We start from the raw sequence: 27785 nt of genomic DNA on the forward strand, positions 1-27785 counted from the left end.
AAAATAATATAAATTTACGTTACATGTTTGTCAATTGTTATTTAAAAAATACATAAAATTTAAAAAATACATAAACGAATCCAGAGAGGTTCAGTGTATAATAGATTGTGCAGAACTCATAGACTTATTAAATATATCGCAAAAAAAACACAAAGATATATACACCGCTAAGGACAATGATTGGCATTGAGCGCTTTTCAAAGCGGCCGGATTATCATGTTCATCATACATTTTAGCATTTATCAAGACGTTGGATAGAGTAATCTCAATCACAGTTAGTGTGTATGTTATCTGAAAAAATATGGCACATTTTTATGGTGAGATAACTCAATTTTTATAAACCAACGACATGTGTTTGATATAGGATTGAAGTAGTTACGTCCCATTGTCTTACTGAATAATTATTTCAAAATTACCCTATTTTGACGAATTACATTTTTTTAGGATGAAATATATATAAATTAAATTCAAAATACGTTCTTAAACGCTCTACGAGAGCTACAAGCTGCATGTAAATAGCATTCAGCGGGTTGTCGGTGTTATCGCAGTAAAAGGGAAGTAGCGCTGCTTAGAATTTGGCTAATATAGTCAGATACAATCAGTGTATTTTAACCTTTAGATGGTAGGGTTAAGTTTTGCAATGGTTCCCTGCTTATGTACTGCACATTGTTCCTGATGAAAGAACCAGTACTAAATGTCAGGAAACAAATGTATAAAATGTTAATTATCTATTATTGTTTATTTTAAAGAAACTTAGACGTTCACGCGTAAGAAGCAATTGAAGGTATAACATTATCCTTTCTAAAGCCTTTATTTTGATAAATTTGATTCATTTTCATTCACAAATAAATGTGATTCCATCTGTCGTTTCCACTGTTTTCATGCTGTGGACATGTGTATTTTACAACTCACTATTTTGCAAAACATTATGTGTCTTCCTTGTCATACTTTTGACCTTTATAAATTATTGTGTACATTAGATAATGTAGCTTTACATAGTGATGATGCCATTGTATCAAGACTCTATCAGAGGGTTCTGCAGTGTTAGTCCAAATAATTGTACGTTGACGGATTTTTTTTACGATTTTTGATATGGCAAATCGGCCACATACAAATTGTTTTGTACCAAAAGTGGTTAGTTGTTCCGATCAGGATTCCGGGTTAAAGCATATTGCGTCCATAAAATACCATAAAAACAAGAAATATTACTAGATAATGTTATTTTATATTAGTTCCATACACACAAAATAAATATCCAACGAATAGTTATGAGTTTGATGGGGTTTTCTTCATTTCATTTAGTCAAAACATAATGCAAGGCTGCAGTTCACAGTTTCACAGTTATTTACGAGGTTTATCATGAAGCAGGGCTTACGTTAAAGGAAGTTTGGAAGTATATTACTCCCTAGAAATGGGTTAAAACTTCCAAAATTGAACCGTTGGAAGTACAAAAACTTCCATAATTTTTAATAAAACTTCCAAGGCTGAAAGCTTGGAAGTTCAAAATATCAAAACCTTTTGTCAATATTACTTTTGTGGTCACAATTTCAATCAGTTTAACTGTTTTAAGTAAAACAAATTTTTATTATAAGTAAGTCTGTGAATTTGGCAAGTTAAAGTTGCAAATTATTTAATTTTTAATATACTTGTTGAAAAATAGTTGAAAAAGATTTTGTATTCTGGAGACTTAAACTTCCACATTTCAGTGAAAAACTTCCAAAATTGAATGTCAGGAAGTTCATACTTCCAGTTTCAAATTCTTAATGGAACCCCTGCATGAAGCTTGTCGGAGGTGGCCGAGTTATTACGATTGGGTCGAGTTGTTCCGCTTGGCATAATTGTTGTCTGTATCAGTCAAGTTTCATTTTATTGGAAAGGTAGATCATGTGTTTAATGCTTGTTTTGTGCAAAATGGCTTTGTACTTACATGATATAATATGAATATAAACCTTTATTATCCATTTCAAACATAAAATACTTCACTTAATACAATTTCAATATTTTTCAAACCCTACCAGTTTTTGCACAATCCCGTTTAGACGTTAGGGATTGAAAGAATCCCGTATAACACATCTATTATTTTAGACTACCTGCAGTGTGTGTTGGTGAGTATCATCCATCCGCCGCACACCCGGTTCACTCAGCTCGTATCCAAGGTTCGCTAGTGGTATTCTTGCAGTCTGAGCAGCTCCTTGGTAGTGTTCTTGCAGTCATGGACTGAACAGCTGCCTGGTGGTGTATTAGCAATCATGGTCTGAGCAGCTCTGGCAGTCATGGTCTGAACGACTTCCTAATAGTGTTTTGGAAATATTGGGTTTGAGCGGCTCCTTGATAGTGTTCTTGCAGTCATGAGACTACTTTCAGTTTAAATTAATTAAATAAGACATGTGTTTACCAGAACTTAACTTTCCGCCCAATATGTTACAAGTGAGTTTGATCCCCTCCAAAGGAATTTTTAAAAGGACATAAGTAATGGTTTCAACTCAGAAAAAAACACTTTTGCTATCAAGCTATCTGCTTTTGTCAAAATTGAGATTAAAGAAAGTTTACTCAGTTTAAACTAAAGTATATAGGTAAAATCTTCCAGATGATGGTTTAACTATGGCAACGGGAGGAGTTTCAACTGACAAGTGTCGACCAGAGGGCAGCACTGTCAAGTTGTTTATCACATCCTACACTGATGACTTTTTTGCTGAGCGTGAATTTATAAGAAGGGAGGTTGGTACTTTTGCTACTTTCAGTCTCTTTATCTTTGCAAGCAATGCAACTATTATGTTTCTTTTTATAGAACTTTTTACATTCATGCTCTGCTTTTAAACTATCAAATTATCCTCTTAGACTGACTAGCTAAGATTGATTTTTTATAAATTGCAGCGAATGAATTTTGCATACATTGATTCAATGTATAAAATGCATTAATTTAAGTCTATAGTTCAGTATTGTCAGTGATTTTTATTGGTGCCATTTAGTGATGATTTACTGCTTTCTACAGGTTTTTTTCCTTAAAAGTTATTAATATGTTCCCAATTTGTAAGATGCAGTCTCTTTGAATGCATAAAAAACAATGTATTTCTTGTAAAACAAACATGATCTTTACAAGACCAGCTCATATAAAGTATATAGTGAATGCATGAAAAGGGCAAAACAATCATATATTTGTTATTAATAAATCAGTTATTTAATGTGGGGTTTTGTATTTTTCAAAAATCATGCAATTTGGAAGACACAGGTGGTGGAAAAAAAACACTTGGTGTGTATTGTAAGCTAATATAGTTGTTTTACATTAATCAATGTTATTATTTTTATATTTTCTGTAGGTTTTGCCAGAATTGCGAAGCTGGTGTGAAACTAAGCAACTGGTAGTCAGTGAAAAATATGTGAAATGGGTAGGTTATACTATTTGTATACTCAATTAAATGCATCCAATATTTGTATGGTAGAAATACACTGAATCATTTATCTGGACAAGCAATAAATGTTTGATGGTTTTAATGCACGTTTAAATTGTTATTTGCATGAAATGAGGTCCAACACTGAACAATGTCAACTGATTTCTGAATAAAGTTGAGTTGATTGTGCTGATTGTTTGGAACTTTTAAAACAGTACACAACATTGTTAACATCATCATGGTTAGCTTTCTAATTGTTATTGCTCTTTCATGTACACATTTGTGATCTGCATTATTTCGAACAATATCCTAGCCAACATTTCATTGAATAAAGTATATTAGAATGATCAGCATGCCCTTCATTCCTGATTTTAGGGCTCCATACATCCTGACCGGAGGGATCCAACAAGCCAGGAGAAAGTTCAGACAAGCATTGAGAACTGTTACTATAACAATGTCATGCCTATCTTCCTCAATTTTACAAGGTACTTAACTGTTTGTCTGGTTAGCGCAGTGGTTAGTGCACTCGCTTCTCACCTAGATATATGCGACCCAGACCCAATTCCTGGCTTGGGCGCATGTGAGTTTGGTTTGATGTCACCAAGTCAGACAAGTTGGATTCCTCTGATTACTCCTGTTTCCCCCACAACACAAGACCTCACTCTTGCATAACAGCTGCCAACAAGAGTGATTAATATGATGTTGTAATAACTTGTTTAACAATTGTTGTAAAATAATTAAGGTTAAATTAAAAGTTTGTTTGTGAATACATGTTTAATTATTATGTACTGTGCATAATTTGCAAGGGTACTATATCACAGCTAAACTAAATTTTTGACTGCAAAGCTATAGTGTTAGTTTAATGCTATTCATGGGCTCTAATATATCAAAGTACTTTCAAGATTGGATTTTAAGATAACAGACCATCAAGTCGTTATTAAATTTTGTACATCTCATTAAACTGAAGATAAGAAAAAGTTGAATGTTTAAAGTGTTCGAAAAGTGAGTTCTCATATTTATAGATTTAATTTTACAAGATTTAGCACTAGCATACACATTTGAATGTTTTAGCCAAGAGCTCTTATGACTACAGTATGAAAGTAGGGAGGGGGATGAAAGAATGAATCCAGGGTGGCCATATACACTAACATCTTGAGACTGAGTTTGAGACTCAAAACTGATAATCTTAATTTCATTGTAAAATTGCTACAAGAAGGGCTTATATGTTAAAAATAGTTTAATACCTTATTATGCACATGTTTACCAGTTGTTTACATATTGAACATCAAAGTAAACCATATTAAAGACATATTATAATTTATACAATTGTGCTTTCTGAGCTTTAAACTTAGACTCAAGATGTCGTGAATATGGACCTTGGCCTACAGGCCTCTCATGACAGGGTTGTTTCACCTTTGAAACTGTTTATGCAATTTCAGTGAAGGTGTGGGCTGGGTGCCGATGTGGGGGGAGTGTCCAGATGAGCATATAGAAGAATACATCCAGGCGTATGGGCTCCTAATGGAGGACTTGGAGGTCATGCAAGGCGCCTACAGGGAGGACAATCACAACTGTATGTACTGGAGTTGTCCTAATTGCTGAATTTCTATATTGTAGGCTCTTAACTCTAGCTTTAATAATTTTTGAGTAATGCCCATTGTTTGACTGAGAAACAAAAAGACCAGCTGTTTTCCTTCTGTAGAACTCTTGTTGGTTTAATATTCTCATGTACAACCCACCTACAGCACTGTTCCTGATCCGGCTAGACTCACTGTTGGAGAAAGTTCCGGAGATGGAGCGGAAATTCCTGCTGCAGTCCACATCTGCATCAGAGAAACTCAAGTGCTCCGGGGACAAGATTGCTCAGAAGTTTCCGGTATGAGAACAAATCTAGTATTATGATGACTGAAATTAAATCGCATTATTATACTGAATTTTACAATTGATCAATAGGTGTTATTCTGCCAAGGATATGATAAGATTTGTTGCCTTATTACTATAATTTGTATAAATGGATTTTTAATGACTCATATTAGTTTTTTTATTACTGTGTACTAGTATTAAGAGAGGTAAAGCTGCACTTTCACAGATTGCATGTTTGACAACAATTTATTGTCTTGGAACAAGCCATTTTTTGCGAAAATGGAAACCAGTTATATAAGACTGCTGACAAAAAGTTTGATCGCATTTATATACTAGTATTTAAGTTCAATAATGATGTTTTATGCATTTATGAAAATCTACAATTGGATCTTTTGTCAGCAATCTTTTATCATTGTTTTGCAGATATTTATGCAAAAATTTGCTATTTCCGAGACAAAAAATAAAAAAAAGTTGTAAAAACGGTATATCTGTGAGAGTGCGGCTTTAACATGTTTTACACTATTTTTTCCGCTGGGTATTATCTATCATAGCATACAGTAAAATGTAGTAAACAAATAAGTTGAAAATGATTGTATTCTTGGAATTGAAATTGGAATACATTGTTCATTACAATACCATGTGAAAGTGAACTTTCAAGTTATACCAGAGTTCACAAAACCTGTCTAATACCCAAGCCAAGTTTGGTTAAATCTGAGTGGGTCTAATAATAAGATTGCCAATTTTTCTATACACAAAGACTAAAAAGTACTGAAAATGAGTTTTCAGTCTGGTAAAAACTAAGTCTATCAGGAAGTTTGTAAGACGGGGAGTCATTGTTAGCTGTAGTCTTTTAGTGTGAGGCTTTACCTGACATTTTACAGCTGTAATGTTACTGCAATGTTATAAGAGGACTATTAATTACATCCATGATAGTGGATATCCATAACATCAGAGCTTGATTGTTTGTCTTGTTATCTTTCAGCCAGCCAGATTGATCAAGTACCACTGTGAATACAAGGGTCTGGACTCAAGAAAACACACCAAACTGGTCTTTGACGACACTTTAAAACAAACAGTAGGTCTCCCATTTACCATTTATCGTTAAACCTACATGTATCATTTCTTTGAAAAATTATAAGATTTTTTTTATAGCAGCATTTTTAAAAGAGATTTAAAGCTGTTGTTACCAAGTATTTTAAAGCAGGTTTCAAAGAAATCATCTTCCATTGGCTGTAGGACCAGTCAGGTGCACAGATATCTCAAATGTGTTCATTTGTGGACTAGTGGTAAAGGTGTCTATCTCCTATGAGGGGTACCTTCTCTAGCATGAGAGCATTATTAGGGTGACAGTGGTCGAGTGGTTTAAGTGTCCGCCACTCTTCAATGAGATTGTGGGCTTGAGACCACTAGGGGAACTTTAACATGGCCTTTCAAAATGGACACCAGTAGAGATTTCTACCCAGGAAACAGATCAAGAGTGGTTCTATAAGTTTGCCACAATCAAGCTAAAAGAAAAAACTATAAACTAAACATGTACTTAGAATAAGGGATTATACAATTCAGGTTTAGTCATGAAATCAGGTTTGAGATCTTTTGATTTAGGATGATCCATTATTTCTTAAAATTGTTTATTGAAGGATATTTGCTTAAAATATAGCATTATATTGTTGTTGGAACTGTTATTGTTGTAAAATAAACAAGTTTAAATTATTTTACCTCCCTGTATGTTGTAGATACTGGATTTCTGCAAGCAGCGAATCTTGTTTGACTTTTGTGGAGAGCAGCCCCAGTCTTTCAACAAGCAGGACAACATTATATGTCAACAACATGAAACTTTCATGTCACTTAAGGCAGCCAGTGTTCTGGGTCGGACAGATGTCATAGAACAGGTGCAGATAATGTGACACACGTTTTGTTTTTGTGGGAGTTATTAATGCTTTATACTTTATAGTGAAAAAAGACTAACATCGTCCATTTTTTTCTGATTTTCAAATGTCATAAGTAAAACAAGTTACTTGTAAATTTGTCTGAATAAGCATGGCGGCAAGTTGGCGAAATACAAACCCATGATGCTTCAGTGAACAGTTCCTTTTCTCTGTAGGGACCGTGTTATCAACAATCACTTTTCGCACTGGTAAATCCTAGTAGTTATATAACTTATTTTGAAGCAAGTTGTATGATTGGTCATTTTAAACACAGCTAGGTTTGAATTTCCAGTTTATACATGTAACACTTCGAATTTAATAATTGATCTTAACAAAATCTTAAACTGAAATTCTTAATCTTACAATATTAAATCATATGCTGGTTGATAATATATGCCTTAGCTTTTGGTGCTTTGCAGCTTTGAATTTAATAATTGATCTTAACGAAATCTTAAACTGAAATTCTTAATCTTACAATATTTAATCATATGCTGGTTGATAATATATGCCTTAGCTTTTGGAGCTTAGCAGCAAAAATCACCTGAAGGCTAGGCCTGTCATAGTGAGAATCATTTGATTTTAATGACAATCATACTTCATGATAGGGATTAAATATCGGACAAATACCATAATCGATTATGGAAGCATAAGGAGAGACCTTTTCAATCAATTTGATTATTGAAACTGAGCCATATGAAAGTGGAAAGAGATGTCATACAGATGTGATATTAATGCAATATAAAAAAAAACATACCAAGGCCGGAATTCATAAAACCTGTTAAGTCATTAACTTACTTAGGTCATTTTCTTAAAGATCTCATTTTTAATACGATATAAGAACTTAATAAGTTCTTTAATAGTCTATTTTCATTGCCTGTATTAAAAATACATACTTTTTATCTTAAAAACACTATAAACATAATTCTTTTTTTTTTAGGAAATCAACTTTAGTTAAAAAATGATTTAAGATGTTGTATGAAAACCAGCCCAGATCATTCAGCACACCATGAATACCCTAGTTGGTGTAAATGAAAGTTGTTGACAGAAACCTTATTATAACAATGTTTTGGTTTACTAAAATTTCAAAATTTCTATTTTAAAATGATGCCTTATAAATTAAAGTGATATTTTTTTTATTTTTGAAATTCGTAATAGATTGAGAGCTTTAGAGGCAAACAATTGATTTTCGACAACAATTGATCATGCTTTATTAACTTCTTCATGGTTCTACAGATTGAGGACTATGTGTTCCGGGGAGACAGAGACGTTCCATTACTTCTGTTGGGAGAGGCAGGACTCGGGAAATCTTCTGTTTTGTGTAAATGTGCCGAGATATTGACACACAAGAGTAGACAGGGACAACTCAAGAGGTAAATGGTGAAATGCTCTATAGGGTTTTAGCTGAAGGGTTAGACCATTAAAAAATCTTTGCTTCCACTATCATCTCAATTTTTTTTTAAGTAGGTAGACATAACTTCTTTCTTTTTTTTAAACTGGGATTCTGTACCAGACCAACCTTTTTATGTTATATCGCTATTGGTCAAAATTCTAATTGTAAAATGTTCAAATTGTAACATGTTCAATAAAAAATGCACATATTTAAGGAAATTAGGGAAACAAAATCACACTATGGCAAAAAGTGTAGCGTTAGGAGGTTCTGCACCCTATCCATTTTCAGTTGCACCCTTATGCCCCCATGGAGACCTGCATGAGCACCCTATTGCCTTCATAGAATTAAATGCAGAAGACTGTCGAATATTTCTTTTGTATTGTTTATAACTTATGATAAGATTATATACACAGACACACTTAACATATTTGGCAGTTGAAACCTAACATTACTTCAATTAAACACATTTTCTGGCAAATTCATAACGTTCAAGTTCTTCATAGCCTGATACAATGTGCCCTTTTTACCCTTAGCACCTTGTATCTTTTCTGCAGAACCTATTTTTTAAATCCTGGCTAAAACCCTAGTTATATGTTTTGTTCTTGTAGGCTGTAATTGTTTTTTTAGCTCTACTGGCCAAAGGCCAGAAGAGCTTATGCGATGGTAATGTGTACGTAGTATGTGCATCCGTGCGTCTGTAAACAATTGCTTGTGAACATGATACAGTCTTCAGTTTTGCTTGTATCTGGATGGTACAGTATCTTGATATCCATTAGAGCTCGGTTCCTTTCGAAAACCAGCCAGATCCGCCCATGCATGCCTAGATTATGGCCCTTGATAGTATAAAAATATGCTATTGTGTAAACAATTGGTTGTGAACACAATACAGTCTTCATTTTTGATTGTATCTCGATGAAACTTGTACAGTATCTAGATATCCATTAGAGCTGGGTTCCTTTCGAAAACCAGCCAGATCCGCCAATGCATGCCTAGATTATGGCCCTTGATAGTATAAAAAAATGCTATTGTGTAAACACTAGCTTGTGAATACGATACAGTCTTCAGTTTTGATTGTATCTCGATGAAACTTGTACAGTATTTAGATATCCATTAGAGCTCGGTTCCTTTCGAAAACCAGCCAGATACGACCATGCATGCTTAGATTATGGGCCTTGAAAGTATTAAAAAATCAGTTCGTTTGTAAACAATTGCTTGTGAACATGATACAGTCTTCAGTTTTGATTGTATCTCGATGAAACTTGTACAGTATTTTAGATATCCATTTGAACTCAGTTCCTTTTGAAAACCAGCCAGATTTGCCCATGCATGCCTGGATTATGGGTCTTGAAATTATAAAAAATGTTGTTTTAAGCTAAGTCTATTTTTAGCCAAGTCTACATGAGCGAAATCTATTTTTAGCCAAGTTTACATGTAAAGTCACAATTGCTTGTGAAGGTTTGTTCAAATTATGCCCCTGGGATCATTGCTGCCCCCCCCCCCCCCCCCCCCCCATCGGAGATTGTCCCACAAGGGACCAGTTCGGCAAATGCAAACGACCTCGGCGACGTTGGTGGAGGCCCAGGGAAGAGTTCTCTTTTCTTTATAAGGGACGGACCCCCCCCCCCCCCCCCCCCCTTAAATTGGGAAATGTTAAAAACCTGAAACCACTATGCAAATCCTTGCTATTTTGAACAAGGCTTTATTTAGTGGTCCACTACCATGGTTGTTCAAATTATGCCCCTTGAGTCAAAACTGGCACTGCCCTGGGTGTCACAATTTTCCTAGAGACTTATTTAAGAAATATTTTCAAAATCTTCTTGTTTCAAACCACAAGGCCCATACCTTTGATATTTGTTGTGGAGCATCATATGATGCAAATGAAAACATTTGAAATAATGCCACTTGGGCAAAAGCTGGCCCCACTTCTTTTGACTTACTTATTAATTTTTAAAGCTACAGTAATGAAATTTTGACCATGTGAACAGTTTTGCAAACAAGCATTAATGTTGTCCTCGGATGTCCTTGACTTTGACCTTTGACCGACTTTTAATTTTTAAAGCTACAGAAATGAAATTTTGATGATGAGTACAGTTTTGAAAGCAAATATTTTTTACCCTCAGATTACCTTTACTTGGCACATATTAAAATTGTTCATGCAACTAATCTGCTTACAACACTTCCTGTCCTCAGATGTTGAACGTGCAGCGTTTTTAGCTAACCCAAACACTAAAAATGAACTATATATTTGTTGCCTATTACTCAAACGTACATGCTCTGGATTGAAAATGACTACAAGAGCCATGCCAGTAGAGTATAGGCCCTTTTGGGCCTCTTGTTTTATGGCAAATATCTTGCAGACTTAAAATAAATCCCATCTTTACTTGCAAGAGTTCCTTTGATGAATAAGAAGTTTTAAAGACATTTTACAACTGTTACATGAAGAACTATAAAACACTCTGGTTGGACAAGATTTTCATTTGAAATTCATTATGATGATAAATCATACTCAATGCAATAAGAATTTCTATCTGACAAAAATTGTGATAGGTTATGGTAATTTCATTGAGCTTATTCCATATTTGTTTATTTTAGATCTGATGGGAAGAGCTGGCATGTGTTTTTCCACTTTGTTGGTGCTGTTCCAGGCTCCACCAACATAGAACCCATGTTAAAACGATTACTTAGAAGCATGGACTTTATCAATGTAGGTGTTGTGGAAAAAACAAGCTTCTGTAAAATGATTTCATTTTTTTATGTGGCCGAAGTAGATTTTCCCTGATTTTCTTGTAAATGCAGTGATTAACACACCTGCTTCACACTTTAACATCCCAGATTCAATTCCAGGTCTGAGCACTTGTGAGTTTAGTTGTTAGCCAACAAGCAGGCTTTTCTTGGTATTTTGGGAAAGTTACCATTGAAAATGGGAATCTTCTTTATGTTTCACACAAAATCATGTTGTTGTTTTTTTCTCTAAATAATAATGTAGGTTGAATATGCTCTTAAAAACTCTTTGAACATTTATTTGTTGGCTTTATAATTTCAACAATAATAAACTGTCATCATCATTGTGGCCAATCAAAAGAGTTTAAATTTAATTAATAGAAAGTCAGGCTCTATGGTTAATCACATGTTATTCAATTGTTTAGTGATGGGTATGTTTATTTTCTCTCCAGGATTCCAATATGCCCCGTGATGTGAATGCAGCTGCCCAGATGTGCTGTAGTATGTTGTCCAATCCCAACACACAGCCTGTTATACTACTTGTAGATGCTCTTAATCAGGTATTAATCATTTTGGTGATCATGAATGTATGAGTAATATTAATGGCACCCACAATCAGAGATATTGAAGTAGTACGCAAGGGCTTTGTTGCAAGTGTTTAATTTTAATCAGCAGGCCCCAAGTTCTCGAATATTCTTAAGTTCCTTATAACAGGATAAAGCTAAGCTTGCTATTTTTGTTTTTCAATAACTTGTGTAATATTTACTTATTTAAGAGATTTTATGCTTTTGATAGGAAAGTCATTATAATAGTCACAGTAAATTATTCTTCATTCATCAAAATCCAATTTAAGTATGAACATTGCCTTATTGAAATAAGCTACTTAGGCCTGTTAAGCTTAAGAAGTTTCCAGAAATTGGGGCCAGGGTAGTGGGTAAAGTAACTGTTTTGTTTAACTTAAGGACAACAGTCAATTCCAAGATTGCAGTATAAGTGATAAGCATTGTGATTTATCCCCATGCTAGTTATTGAACAGTTAAGCTCCGCCTATTTGTTACCGTTCCAAAATTGGAGTTACTGTATAGACAAAAATGAAGGGAAAAACTCTTGACAATGATACAAATATACATGTACCTTTTGAGAATTGCCATAAAAATGAATGTGTTCATGGTTATCTAAAGGAAATTTACATGGCTGCAAAAATCAAGTGCACCTGTAGAAAAATTGTTCTGGTATATTCATTGATTTCCACTATATTAAGAAGAAGATTAATGGCTTGTGCTGAAGAAACAAATGAAGTGTATACTTTTTTTAGAACTGGGTTTGTCATGCTGTGGTTTTTGAAAATACCTTTGTTATAAAGACATGTACATTCACACTTGAACCCAATTCTGTATAAATTGTATGGACTCGTATATTTTTTTGGTCAGTTTTCCGAGGAGCAAGCTGCCAAGGTGATGAGCTGGTTACCGCGGAAGTTATCTCCCCATGTTCGTTGTGTGTTCTCCTCCATATCCGGTTCCCAGCAACATCGCACACTCATGAAGCGGGAAACCAAACCTATAGAGTTAAACATATCCCCACTCGATATGGCTACAAGACAGGTAGGTTTAGATATTAAGCTTAGCAAATGTCTGATTTTCAAAGTAACCAAGTTTGAATATTGTAATAGCCTAGGTGTCTTGGCTTTATTGGCGATGGACTTGTTAACAAAACAGGTTTCTATATGAATTACTTATCATGTTTATTCATATTATTATGAAGAAGAGTGGTATATTGCTTTGCACAATTCGGTCAGTAGGTCGGTTGGTAGCCCAAAGGTTGTCTGATTGATAACTCAATAATTCATTGACGTATGGTCATCAAACTTGACATGAAGGTTGAGCCTGACCAGTAGACCCCTTTTGATTTAGGGATCATCAGGTCAAAGTGTGTGTAGGGGTGGGGGGGCATGTTTCAATTGGCATTTGTCAATTATTTTTTAAACAGTGAATATCCTCTCCAATCATCTTATTTGATACAACAGGCTCTGGTAAACGAGATGCTCACCAAGCACCATGGCAATTTGTCCGACTCTCAGTCTGACACCCAGCCTCTTGAAATGACGCCCGGGCAGAAAGACCGACTGTTGGCCCATACCTCGTCAGAGAACCCACTTTGGCTGACTGTGGCATGTGAGCAGTTGTTTAGATATGAGACGTCTGATACCCTCGATGATCGGATAGAATGTCTCCCTGAGGGAGTGCTCAAGTAAGTTTGTGATCTTGTATAAAAATGATGTGTGAAAAGAAAAATACTTTACATTCTGTTGGATAAATTTTATAAAACCTAGTGGATGTCTAATGATTGTGATTGTTGATTAAATGTGTATCAGCCCTTAAGTCGTGATGCTTTTATGCAATGTCTTGAAATAAAGACGGACATCAGTCATTGAAATTAGTCTTTTTTGAATGAACAGGCGAAATTCTTACATCATTGGCTGGCATTCAAAATTATAACAAGCTATATAGAATTCGGAATTTGAACAATTCCTGTAAATCTTCTTCCAGTGCAGGGCTTGTGTGCTTGTGCTAATTTCGACCTCTGGGACATATGTCAATTTCAAACAGCCTACTGAAGATGGACAGTCAGGTGGCAACCTTGTCATAGCCACCTGTGTTGATATGGCTGCCAGGCTCCAGACTTAAACTCTAAAATAATATTTCATTTTAGTATTAGTTTTACATGTATCTTTCCAAACCTACTAAAAACCATTATTAAGATGTTTGAGGGAAAGCTGGCATCCTGATTTTAGCTACCCTGGGTCTACTTGGAGTATTGAATGCTTTGCTCCATCATTCAACTTCAAATTAATAGTTCGTCTCCTAGTCTTCTAGAGGAATTGCTCAAGAGGTTTTAGGAAGAATCAGGTGGCACTCTTATTGTGGCAACCTTGTGTTTACTGGAGCCATTGGCTGTAATAATATTTATGTTTTCACTAGCTAACTGGAGGAGTTACTCAAGCGGAATGAGGGGGAATCAGGTGGCACCCTTAATGTAGACCCTGTGTTTACTGGAGCCATTGGCTGTAATAATTCTTATGTTTTCATTAGCTTACTGGAGGAGTTACTCAAGCGGTTTGAGGGGAAATCAGGTGGCACTCTTATTGTGGCAACCTTGTGTTTACTGGAGCCATTGGCTGTAATAATAGTTATGTTTTCATTAGCTTACTGGAGGAGTTACTCAAGCGGTTTGAGTGGGACTCAGGTGGCACCCTTATCATAGCGACCCTGTGTTTACTGGAGCCATTGGCTGTAATAATAGTTATGTTTTCATTAGCTTACTGGAGGAGTTACTCAAGCGGTTTGAGGGGGAATCAGGTGGCACCCTCATCGTAGCGACCCTGTGTTTACTGGAGGCCTCTGCTGCTGGGCTTCACGAGGCAGAGTTACGGGAACTGCTAGCAGATGAGGACAAGCTTATGCCTCCTGCTCCGTTTGATGAAAAAGGTAAGAACTTTTCTTTACTTATATTTTTTCAAGTTCAGTACTGTATATTGATTCAATTATATGAGGTTCTTTTTTGCAATTTTGGTGTTTTGACCATGTTGTGTGGTTTAATTTTTTGGACACTGATAAAGTTATTTCCAATTACATGTGTATGGTACAGTTTAATATTCAGGACACAATAATGAATATACTTTCATTGACATGAATATGGTAGAGTTTACATTAAGGATTTAATGCTAAAGCTGCTTTTATTTACATGTGTTCAGTCGTGTTCTCATTTTTCTATTACCATTGTTTTGAAATCTTGACATTATGTAATTGCAAGTTTTTGCCAAAATTAAAATTCTTGCAGAAATAATGCCAATTACACTTAATGAAATAAGAAGATTTAAATGAGAAGTTTGTTTTCACTTCTCAGTCAGTTGATGTCAATATTTATCTAGGCAAAAGATGTAAAACAGATAATGCTCTCAAAGTTACAGGAGTTACTTTTTCTTGCCTTTTACAGGATTATTTTTCTGTTGCCTTGTGTACACTCACAGGATTTCATCCTAATTAATTGTTTCTTTTAAATGCAAATGCAACTTTAAGAGAAACACTTTATTCAAAATGTATGTCCAAATTATTACAAAGGGGGAGAACTCAAATGAAAACTCATGAAACAAAATCAAAGGACTGAAAGCACTTATCAGTACAACATTAACAGTTTGTTCATTTCAGATGAGAAGGAAACTTCTGAAAAGGAAACTCTGAGTACTGGTGGCTGTGTTTGCTTGTCGGAGGGTAAGTGGTCCCGAGTGTTCTCTACTCTCCGACCATATCTTAGACCTTATGGAGACAGCCATTCTGGACGTATTGACTTCTACCACACGACTCTTAGCAAGGCTGTTAGGCAAAGGTAAATGCAGGAAATTGTCATATTGTTTTGAAACAGTGTATTGTCTATTTTTTGGCATTATCTTAACCATTACGGGCACAGCAGTTCTAAGGAGCAATATCAACTTATGTATCATTTTTTGAATGAATTGCTTGATTTACGTCAGCATTGGGGTATGCAGGCACTTGGGCTGGTTAAAGGGGGTGGTGTTCAAAGGACACTTCTTAACATAATATGAAAATTATAAAATTGTCCAATTTTTAGCTCCACTGGCCAAAGGCCATGGAGCTTATGTCGTCACAGATTGTCCGTCGTAAGTGCGTGCGTGCGTGCCTGCGTGCGTGCGTGCGTGCTTGCGTGCGTGCGTGCGTGCGTAAACTTTTACTTTAAACGACATCTCCTCTGAAACTGATAAGCGGATTTTGACAAAACTTCACAGGAGTGTTCCTTTGGTGGTCCTTTACCAAAATTGCTCAAATGGTTCCGGTCCATTGCACAATATGGCCGCCAGAGCTAAAAATAGCAAAATCTTTAAACGACATCTCCTCTGAAACGGTTCGGCAGATTTTGATGAAACTTGACAGTAATGTTCCTTGGGTGGTCCTTTATTAAAATTGCTCAAATGGTTCTGGTCCATTGCACAATATGGCCGCCACAGCTAAAAATAGCAAAATCTTTAAACGACATCTCCTCTGAAACGGATAGGCAGATTTTGATGAAACTTGACAGAATTGTTCCTTGGGTGGTCCTTAACCAAAATTGCTCAAATGGTTCTGGTCCGCTGCACAACATGGCTACCAGGGCAAAAAAATAGAAAAACCTTTAAAGAACATCTTCTCAGAAACCGATGATCAGATTTTGATGAAACTTAACAGAAATGTTCCTTGGATGGTCCTTTATCAAATTTGCTTCAATGGTTTCGGTCCACTGCACAAGATGGCCCCCAGAGGTAAAAATAGAAAAACCTTTAAACGACTTCTCCTCAGAAACCGATGATCGTATTGCAATGAAACTTGACAGAAATGTTACTTGGGTAGTCCTTAACCAAAATAGCCCAAACAGTTCTGGTCTGCTGCACAACATGGGCACCAGAGCTAAGAATAGAAAAAAACGTTAAACTACATCTTCTCAGAAACCGATTATCAGATTTTGATGAAACTTTACATAAATGTTCATCGGGATGCCCTTTAACCAAAATTGCCCAAATGGTTCCGGTCCGCTGCACAACATGGCTGCGAGAGTTAAAAATAGAAAAACCTTTAAGGACTTCTCGTCCGCAGTCTTCACGAAAAACATTTTAACCTACTAGCCAGTTGGACTAGCATAATGGCATATTTTACTAGTCCGAATGACAATCTAGTAGTCCGACTATTTTGCCACATTATAAAACTGTATGCTTGAGGTAAATACCTATTTCAATTGAGCAGCTTGCAGTTTGAGTAAACATTTCTTTATTATGATGCTCATGCAGTGATAGGGAGTGACATCCTTCTGTTGGGAATAGTGCTCCTTGTTTTTCAGACTCTATGGGTACTATGTAAAAACAAAAGGCATCTTGCTTGAATAGACTGTAATAATATCAACATGGTTAGAAAAGAAATGCCATGCTTTAATAGCTTTGATTACATTTTACTACTGAATTACCTCCCTTTAATAGAAAAAAAAATAATGTCTTAATTTTTCACGTACAGCATCTTTAAATAATTTTTAAACAATATTAATTTATGAGTAAACATATAAGCATAAAGTTCTCACAAAAAGATCAATTTAAAAACCTTACATTTATACATAGGAAAGTATATATAGACTGAACATTAATTTTCGTTTAAGTGACATTCTGAAAGTTTATGAAACAGCTATTTTTAGTAACTTAAATGGCCGAAAAGTGTAAGTGAAACACCAAGTCGATTCTATCTCGTCAGTTCTTGTTCAGGTTAGATATTTGCTTCATAATCTATTCAGATTAAATGTTAACCGATGATCAGATTTTGATGAAACTTGACAGAAATGTTCCTTGGGTGGTCATTAACCAAAATTTGTTAAATGGTTCCAGTCCACTGCACACCATGGCTGCCAGAGCTAAATAATAAAAAAAACTTTATACGACTTGTCGTCGAAACCAATGACCTTTTTTCGATAAAACTTGACAGAAATGTTTGTTTGGTGCTCCTTTACTCAAATTGCCCAAATCATTTCGGTCCACTGCACAACATGGCAGCCAGAGCTATTAAAGTAAAAAAATTTTTTTAATAACTTCTCCTCAAAAATTGATGATTGTATTTCTATGAAACTTGACGAAAATGTTTGTTAGGTGGTCTTTGCTTGAACCTTTTGGCCAGTGGAGCACAGGCACTGATGTGCCTCTTGTCTTTAGTATGACATCATGTTTCTCAGACCTGTTACTCCTTGCAGGTATTTCCAGAAAAAGGATGACGCCGTAGATGAGAATATTGAGGTGGAGGAGGAACGACCCGTTGGCTTCAACTGGTGGCATAAAAAACTGGCAGACTTCTTTGCGAATGTGGACTCTGTCGACAGATATGTGGAGGTGAGACATTCTGTAAAAGTATTTGTGTGTGGATCAATTGTTGGTTGTAGAAAGTGATGTTTGCTCCGAAATATTTAAGGACTGTGTTGTTGTTTTTCTGTTGTTCATGCAGTATGTACATTCAGGTGTGAATTTGCAATTTACCAAAGAAATGTGTTGCAAGAACAAATGAAAAATACGAATCAATCCTTATAATTACATTTTTTATTGTCTGTTTTTACTGTTTTAAATTTAAAGAAAAATAATTCTGCTATCAGCAGTATAAGCCTGAGAAAAGGATTGGCAGATATTTGGCATTGGCCAAATGATGTCATACTTGTCCAATCAAAGTGCATCTATAAAATAAAGGATGACATTAGGATGACAAAGCGGACAGGTTCATGCAAAATGGACGTCAGTTTTTCTATCAAGAAAATTATTGGGCAATGTAAATATTTAAAAGTACAAGGAATGTTTCAATTATTAATGGTTCCCTTTTGTAGTTGAAGGTTGTTCCTCTCCGTATATCTGAAACGCCTTGAAATTTAAAGCATTTTAGGATAACTGTTAGATAACTGTTTGCTCTCAATATCATTTTAATCAATTTGAAAGTACTTTATGACAGCAGTTTGAGACACTTCTTTAGTCATAGGTTTTGTGTAGCACCAGCTATGTCTTGTAACAAATATTTGATTTGCCTTATTTTTCTAGGAGTTTCCCCACCAACTAGTCTGCCTAGAAGACAGTTATAGGTTAGGACGGGCCCTATGTGACTGGCGAGTGTTTGATGTCCTATATAATGAGGAATTCAGCTCACAAATTCTTGCATTTTGGAGAAAGGTAAGCTGTCATTTCAGGGCTGCTACTTTGTGATATTATGGCTGAAATTTGGACCCATTTCCCTCCTTAAAAATTTGTGTTTATATAATCATGTATATTACCGTTTGGCTGAGAGACAGTCCTGCCTATCATTCATTAATATTTTTTTTAGTTTACCGTAAATGACTGGGTATTAGACGCACTTTTTTCCCTCGGATTTCGATGCAAAAAAATGCCTGCGTATAATACCAAGTAACAATTTTTTTAACTTTTTTTCTGAGGTCAATTTCAAGCCGAGAGTTTGTTTAGATTTATGTAGAAAGGGATGTTACTAGCGTCATATTGATCGAATATGTACAGGTTAAAACGGCAGTTGAAGATCGGGATACAGAATATCGTAAGACATTTATAATTTCAACAAAAATATTTTTGATTAAAGTTATTCAATATTATTTTGAATAATAAATTGAATTGAACAATAATCAAACTTGCATATAAAAAAGTAAAGTTGGGCATTGTCAAAATATTTTTTGTTAGTTGTAAGATAAGGTGTGAAAAACTCGACTGTATTAACCTGTTTAAATACCAATACTACAAACTGTTGCGATAATGGTCTTGTTTTTTCGCACTTTTTCACGTTCTTTATTCTTTTCTGTAGGTGTTGACATTTTGAGAACGTACCCGTACAATATAAGGTTTTTGCATAACTTAACTTTTCATTCTTGACAGTATGGTTGTATGGTTTTAAAGATAACCATCGCCATTTTCACGAAAAAATAATTTTTGTCACTGTCAACAAACATGGTGGCCGAAAATGCCGGACGATTTTGACATTTTTTCTATGCATCTTTTAACCAAAAACATAGATTAAAAGTTTTTTTCACTGACTTTTCACAGATTTTTTTCCCTGCGTCTAATACCCCCTATCGTCTTATACCCAGTGATTTACGGTAAACAGAACCTGAAAGGCTCTTTGAGTAAAATCATTGTATCTTCCCCATACTTCGATAGGCATAACATTATATTGTTTATATCTTTAAAGCCTGTAAAAGTTTAAAGTGTGAACTTTAATCTTTTACAATTTTTTAAGTATTAAGCCTTCATCATACCTCTTCAAAGTGATTCGCATAATGGGGCCATCGTATCAACGAATGCATCATTTGTTCAATTTTCAAATCATATTTTCTTAAATTCTTATTTTATATCTTTTTAAACAAATGGTAAGACTGGAAATATTATTCTGATTTCCGATTTCTGACACAAGCAAAGCATTCAACTGAATGTACTTGAGAAAACTTATGATAAAGTCACTGATACTTTAGAGTATAATTATATGGCCCAGCTTGCAAGTTAGATTTCTGTCCAGCTGAACGAACCAGTGCAGATAACTCACATGCTCTTGGACTCTGACAGCTAGATACAACTTATACAAACATTATCTTTTGCAGGTCAGGAGTGTGTCTGACATGATATTACAGTATGAAATGGCCTTAGCAAAGTTTGGGAAACCATTTCCTAACTCTAATACCTACCTTATCAGTTGTAGGTTGGGAATGTGTCTGACATGATATCACAGTATATAGAGACTCTGACAAACTTTAAGGAAACATTTCCTACCTCTGATACCTAACTAATCTATTGCAGGTTGGGAGTGCGTCTGAAATGATATCACAGTATGAAGAGGCCCTGACGAGGTTTGGGCAAACCTTTACTACAATTGTTACCTATTTTACTACCTTATCCATTGCAGGTTGGGAGTGCGTCTGAAATGATATCACAGTATGAGGAGGCCCTGACGAGGTATGAGGAAGATGAAAGTGGAAATGAGGAGGGCGTGTCAGTCAGATATGAGAAAGTCTGCAGGATTGTGTGCGTATCTTCTTAAATTCAAAACAATCGTGCCCTTTTCCATCGAAAACAGCCTTTGTTGGTACATCAGCAGAAGTAGTTCGTAAAATTTGAAAAATAGGATTAATCAATTGTAGTGTTTTAACATGTATTTTGTAATACTTTGTTAAAATAGATTGCCAGTGAAGCGTATTGTTGCATAGATAATTAAGATTCCCAAGAGTCAAGTCCTTAGGTTTAACTGCTATATTGAACCACTTCATGATCTACTTGCAGCGTTGTAAAATGTAAATAATTCTGACATTGTAAACTGTCCATGTACATCTGAAGTTGTTTTCGATAAAAAATGGCCGAGGTATTCCAAACGTATTTTTTCAAAGTTAAATGAGAGTTATAAAAGGCAAACTGAAGCTTAAGTTCTGGATGATTCTGTGCTAATGATGTATATTAGAATTTATAATTTTAAGTAGCTTGTTGATTATTATATATATTGTTTCATTTTCCGGGTCAGTATACAGGCGGGCAAATATCATGAGGCCCTGGAATTGCTCAAAACAGCTTTAAAGATTGAGGAGAAGGAACTTGGTGCCCGGCCTCACAGAATGGTGGAACTTTTTGCTCTTATGGCCGAGATATATGATGAGGTGAGAAATTTGATGGTGTGCTGTTTTTATTATGCTTCCCGAAGGGAGAGCATATAGTGGCCGCCTTGTTCACAAGGTTTTCATATAGTGAAACCTACGGGTAGTTATAAGAAGGACTTACGTTGTGTGGGCTGGAGGGAAGGTGGCGCATATTTCACCTATGAAACTGGATAACTTTAATTAGGGGTGACATATAATAAACAAGCTTGGTTTATAGAAAGAGTTAATGGAGAACTTTCATGGGATATTGTAACCAAACTTGGTATATAGAAAGAGTTTATGGATAACTTTCATGTGATTGCGTTTGAAACTGAACCTCACAACACTAGTTGAAGTTCTTCCGTCAATCATTGAAAATCTGGTGTCCTTGCATTACAAGATTTGTAACTATAACCAAGGATTACCCTTAGTTATGAGAAATAAAGAAGCTCTACATATAGGAGCGTGTTGAACACATACAAAAAATGGCGGAGTAAGGAGAAAATAGCTGATACATAATTATGTATTTCTCTCTCAGTTTACTACAATTATTAGGTAAATCAATGTCATGTGCAAGTTTTATTATTTTTAAGTACTGATATGGTAATTTTCTCTGAGTATGGAAGTGGAAATGGATTTGGTGAACTTCATCTGGTAATTATCATGGTCCGAAAATGTATTGATCGGGTAACACACTACTTAGACCGAATATATTTGGACCTCGCATGGTTAGGGTTAAAATGTGTATCCGGATTTTTAATTTGAGTGAACCACTATGTAACAAAATGGTTTCTGACTGTGTATGTGGAGCAAAAGGTCCTTTGACCAAAAAGGTCAGTGGGTACTGTTCAGTTTACCCTGAAAATTATCTGTAGCTATGTATGTGCATTAATAATTGAATGAATATATCCAAAATTGTAAATCCATCATTTCAGAAACTGAAGCTGAATGATTTTGTGTCTCCTAGTCAGTTACCAGATTTGAGGAAAACCATCCACTATGGTAGAAAGTCCATAGCCATTAGACGGACACTGCCCGGGGCATATCATAGGGTAGGGCTATTGGTCATTCAAGAAACTTATATATGTCAGCAGTACTTTTGTTTGTAATGTAAGACTTCTGTAATTTACTACTAATGTCTAAAAAAAGTAGTTTAAAAAAAACGTCTTTGTAGTTTTTACTTGTAAATAGCTTATGTTATTATCTGGGGGGTTTCATCTCAAATTCCATAAGAATCTTCTTTATTCTAGATATTCTATACATGGAAAAAAATGACATTCTAGAACATTCAAAATAAATCAAGATTAAAGCATTCTATTACATCATAGCAGAAAACTAAGTTTTCCTCAATGATGTCGCAGAAAGACTTTTATATATTTCCATATTTTGTCTTTAGTTTAAGCTGGATATATCTATGTCAGAGAAAGACTTATATATTTCGATATTTTGTCTTAGTTTAAGCTGGGCATGTCACTGATGAAGCTAGCGTTCAATATGGAGTCCTGGCAGGCGTGTGGCGGGGGGCCTGAGCTCTCAGAGCAGGACGCACTCACAGAGGGGAACAAGTATATCGATAAGGCTCTCAAAATATTTCAGGAGGTAGGTAGCCTTCTAGAATGCCACCCTTTTGAAAGACTTATAAGTTATTTAAAATTACCTGTGCTTCAAAATTGCCTGTGCTTTGAAATGGCATGTGTTTCAAAACTGATTAACTGTCTCTTCTCTTCATATACAGTTAAATGACCAGGGTCACTATGCGGAGGCCCTGATGACAAAAGGTGTTTTGGCTCCAAGAGGCTGTATGGAACAACTCAAGGTAAAATTGCATTGAAATCAATCTTTTCTTGATTCATTTTCTAATATTGGGTGGAAAAAACATTGCTTTATGATTTAATCCAAATGGTTCCATTATGAATTAAATGGTTCCATCACAGCTTTGTCTATGGTTTACTGAATGTCTCAGTATGTTCAGTTAATACAAATTTCTTGTTGATCGTGATTAAAGTTAACAAATCATGCGTGCGAACCATTTGGAAATCTGTTCAGTTTCATTTTACTAAAGATTTGGAAAACAAATTGACTGTTATTAAAGTACCAATCCAAAAAAGGTGACAAAAAGCAAAACAATATCAGACGTGCAGCTAGGGCCAACTTGGGATTATGCAGATCAATGCCTTGGGGGCATACTAACCCCTTCATGTTCTACCCCCTTCAGTTTTTATTTCAAATTTGGGGGTTTTGGTATGGCAAAAACATTGAGCTGTCAAAATTTCATTACGCAACTGCGTATTTGCATACATTCAGCTACGCACCTGAATATTTTGCTTTAATGGAATTCTTTAAAAAAATCTGTCAAAATTCTGTCATAAAATGAACTATTATAAACTTCTTTTTTATGTGAATTTCAGTTGTACAATCAAGCCATGGACCTTGTAATGCAGATGTATGGTGAATATCATATATTGACATCAAGACTTTATATCAATATAGGCATTGTTTACGAAGACAATAATGACTTCAATAAAGCTTATGAGTATTTTAAAAAGTGGGCTCGGGTCAGTGAAGAAATTCTAGGGCCTGAGCATCCAAAGACGTTACGCGCTAAAGGTGTTTTAAGGGAAACTCGATATCGGAGTATAGCCCGGAGAATGGGAGAGTTTTATGAAGATGATGACGATAATGATGATGATGAAGATGATGCTGAAGAGGATGTAGAAAATCCGGACATGCAACATTATGATGATCCTATTACTCTGACTAATAATCAGCAGTTAATAATGGAGAATAGTTTAATACAGGAGAGTGGTGTCCCTGGGGTGGGGCCTACTCTGGATGTTTCTCCAGAGGCAGATGCTAATGTCGAGGTAAACGGGTATTTTGATGAAAACGATGAGCAGAATCATGATAGTGGAAGTGACCATGAGAATTCCGACAATGAGAATTTTTATGACGATAATTTTGAGGATTATGACGAACAATATATGCTGTATGCTGATGCAGGGCGAATGGGTGACGAGTACAATATAAACATTTTACCTGAGGACGATGACGACGATGATGAGATTATTCAAATGGCAGCTCGTGATCATGCAAACATGATACGAGGCCAGCGCAGGGAGCGAGACAATAGATATGCTAGTGATAGTCATGAGTCTAGTGGAACAGAATCTGACAGTGAACATTCAAATACACGGAATAACCAGCCTGACTGAAGTTGTTACATAGAACAAAATGGTTAAAAGCAATGGTTCCAAGTAAATCACGCTTTATTTTAAGGGCACTTGTCAGCTTGTTATTGCCTCTTTTAACTTATGATGTAGGAACATGCTGTGTCTTACCCTCTTAATGCTGAAAGCCTCATGATGATTTACACATGGGTTTAAGCTGGAATGTTATGGAAGGCTGCTGCACCATGTCCTTTTTTGGAAGCACCCTCATGCCTTCATAGAATTAAATGCTTATAAAATCAAATAGTTATTTTGTTTGGATTAAAACATAAAGTATGATTACAACTTCATACATACTTGACATGATTGACAGTTGAAAACTACTATTACTTCAATTAAACACAATTCCTAACATTTTTTGTGAAATTCATACTGTTAATATTCGCCACAGACAGACATAATGTGCCCTTATCTCCCTTAGCACCCTGTTATTTTTCTGCAGCAACCTGTCCTTTTTAAACACCTAGCTTAAACCCTTACACATGTATGTAAGTACATGCACATGAAAGTAAATAATATCTAAACGAATGGTGCAGATTTTTCTTATTTATATATAAATGAACGGAGAACATTACATGTACAGTTGAACCCCGTTGGCCCGAACTCGTCTGGCTCGAATTCCTCGTGGGCGGATTCCTTTATACTAAACGTAAGCATTCCCGCTTGGCTTGAATTTTCTGAGGCTCGACGTATTTTTGCCGGTCCCTGTGAGTTTGAGCCAAAGGGGGTCCGACTGTATACATGTTTCCGATTTAAGTTTAAGTTTGATTGTTATTCAGCTGTTGTGCTTCTGCTCGTCTGTGATCTTAGTTTTATAAACTGAACATCGATTCTAGCTTAAACATTAAATGACAGGTTATTGGTTGAAAGATTGGGCCGATTTTTTAGAATTTTGTTAAAAGTTAACAACAGTATAAACGCCATGGTTTTTAACTTTTAAACTTGAAGTATTTGATGGTGTGCATACATACATATATATAAACAATACAACTGTATCAGCTCTCTCAAATCTGTAGAAATACAGCAAATCACAAGTGTATCCATTAAACTTCAAGGGCAAGAAATAATTCCAAGTGAACAATGATGTCATTAACAATGTTGTTAACTTTAACAAAGTTCTGAACATTCGGTCCATTGTGTATGAATATGATTTCTAAACATAACCTAAAAATAGAATGACTCAAATCAGTAGTTCAAGTAATTCATAGTCATTTTGATAGACTGTCTTTAAAAAAATTGGCAAAACAAGACCCATTAAAAAGCCTTACAAGAATTGGCTGGTGTGTCAGGTGGGTTCATGATTTCTATGTACATGTTTAGTAACCATATTTTATTTGTCAGCTTTTAGGCATTCTAAAGAGTATTTTATGGATGTAAAACCAGTGCATTCTCGGTGCTAAAATTTAAAAAAAAGTTCAGTAGTTTTGCATGAAAACTTTAGTTATTATTTTCTACAATGAATGTCAATGATAAAAGACAACAATTAAAATATTTTCATTTTTATGCAAGTTTGCATCCATAATAGCAATTTTTAAGTTGGGAAAAATATCAAAATGTGTCTTAGGCGTTTTACAAACAGTATTTCAGTTAAAATTAATGTTGATAACTCTACTATACAGTATAGTTTTTAATGAAAAGTTATATTGCTGACTAGATATGCTTATTGGTTATTTATATAATTTCAATATTTAGCAGTCGGAAAAATGATTACTTTGTTAATTTGTTAATGACTGGTGTTGATCTAAACAAAAGATCAAGGAAATAAAACATCTAAACCTACTTATTGCTCACTTATTTTCTATGCCCATCTTACTAGGATGTTATATGGATTCACCCGCGGCAGGAGGGCTTCATTTACTTTGTTGTCCACCCTGTAGCTGGAAAAGCTATAATCAAATCATCACCATTTTTAAATCCTGAGCATATGGGCAAAAGATCTTGGCCAAGTTTGAAAATCGGCCATGTCACCACAGACAGCAGTTATGGCCTTTGAATTACTTTACACAAATTTATATTTTTAACACAAACTGAAAAATATATCATAATTTTGATGGATGTATATCGCGACAGTTTGCCACCCATGTTTATTTATCGATTAAGTTATTGTTGATGTACAAATACCAGATCCCATGGAGGGTGAAAGTGTATATTGCCAAGCTATGAAAGATAATGTCCACCCAGGCGTATGCAAGGGTAACCTTTAATATACAAATACCAGATCCCATGGAGGGTGATAGTGCATATTGGCAAGCTATGAAAGATACTGTCAACCGAGGCACATTCAAGGGTAACCTATGATAATTAAATGCCAGATCACATGGAGGGTGATAATATTTTTTCCAGGAGGGTCAATGTAAGCAGATGTCAACAATGTTGGCTGAGAGTTTACAAGATGCACTGTTCCTCTCAAGGGAGAAAATATTCATTTCTCTAGTATCATACCGAACACTGGTAACAGTGCACTAGCTGGTAACAGTGCGCTTGCGGGTAATAGTGCACTAGCAGGTTACAGTGCGCCAGCTGGTAACAGTGTGCTAGCCAGTAACAGTGTGCTAGCTGGTAACAGTGCGCTAGCTGGTAACAGTGCACTAGCAGGTAACTGCCCTCGCTGGTAACAGTGGGCTAGCAAGTAACAGTGGGCTAGCAGGTAACAGTGCAATAGCAGGAACACTGTGCACTTGCCAGTAACAGTGCGCTAGCCAGTCACAGTGGGCTAGCAGGTTACAGTACGCTGGCAGGTTACAGTGCGCTAGCTGGTAACAGTGCATTAGCGCGTAACAGTACCCTAACGGGTATAGTGCACTAGCGGGAAACAATGCCCTAGCCACTAACAATGCCCTAGCCAGTAACAGTGCGCTAGCAGGTAACAGTACAGGCTTCATGGCAAATAAAGTTTTAAATGTGTGTTTATGTCACTAGACAAAATATGCACGGATGTGCCAAAAGCCGAATAAACTTCATAAGATTTCATCTTGTACCAGGTTTGAGTGTTTTCTTTGTTTTTCGTCAACTCCCATATTAGAATGATAACAAGTAGATGCATATAAATGTGCTATAACTACCATGCAGATAAATTAACAAGAGCTGT

General features: G+C 35.6%; 1 protein-coding gene across 3 annotated transcripts; it reads left to right on the plus strand.

The window, feature by feature from the left end:
- Window positions 1-651: 651 nt before the first annotated feature.
- Window positions 652-26476, plus strand: LOC128212818 (TPR repeat-containing protein DDB_G0287407-like). 3 transcript variants are annotated; one of them, XM_052918151.1, is made up of 24 exons: window positions 652-784; window positions 2086-2105; window positions 2588-2718; window positions 3318-3386; window positions 3765-3874; window positions 4829-4962; window positions 5135-5265; window positions 6235-6327; window positions 6986-7141; window positions 8411-8547; window positions 11160-11271; window positions 11741-11848; window positions 12719-12892; window positions 13315-13538; window positions 14607-14776; window positions 15497-15674; window positions 18066-18201; window positions 18892-19020; window positions 20750-20868; window positions 21359-21491; window positions 22406-22522; window positions 22926-23069; window positions 23206-23286; window positions 23879-26476. In XM_052918151.1, the coding sequence occupies exons 3-24, from the start codon at window positions 2602-2604 to the stop codon at window positions 24680-24682; spliced, it is 3576 nt and encodes a 1191-aa protein (XP_052774111.1). In that variant the 5' UTR covers window positions 652-784; window positions 2086-2105; window positions 2588-2601; the 3' UTR covers window positions 24683-26476. The 3 variants fall into 3 exon arrangements, with proteins under 3 accessions (XP_052774111.1, XP_052774112.1, XP_052774113.1); XM_052918153.1 differs by having other exon boundaries at window positions 718-784; window positions 2086-2156; XM_052918152.1 differs by lacking the exon at window positions 2086-2105.
- Window positions 26477-27785: the final 1309 nt, after the last annotated feature.

This window comes from Mya arenaria, chromosome 13 (genome assembly GCF_026914265.1).
Source record: "Mya arenaria isolate MELC-2E11 chromosome 13, ASM2691426v1".
Lineage (NCBI taxonomy): Eukaryota > Metazoa > Mollusca > Bivalvia > Myida > Myidae > Mya > Mya arenaria.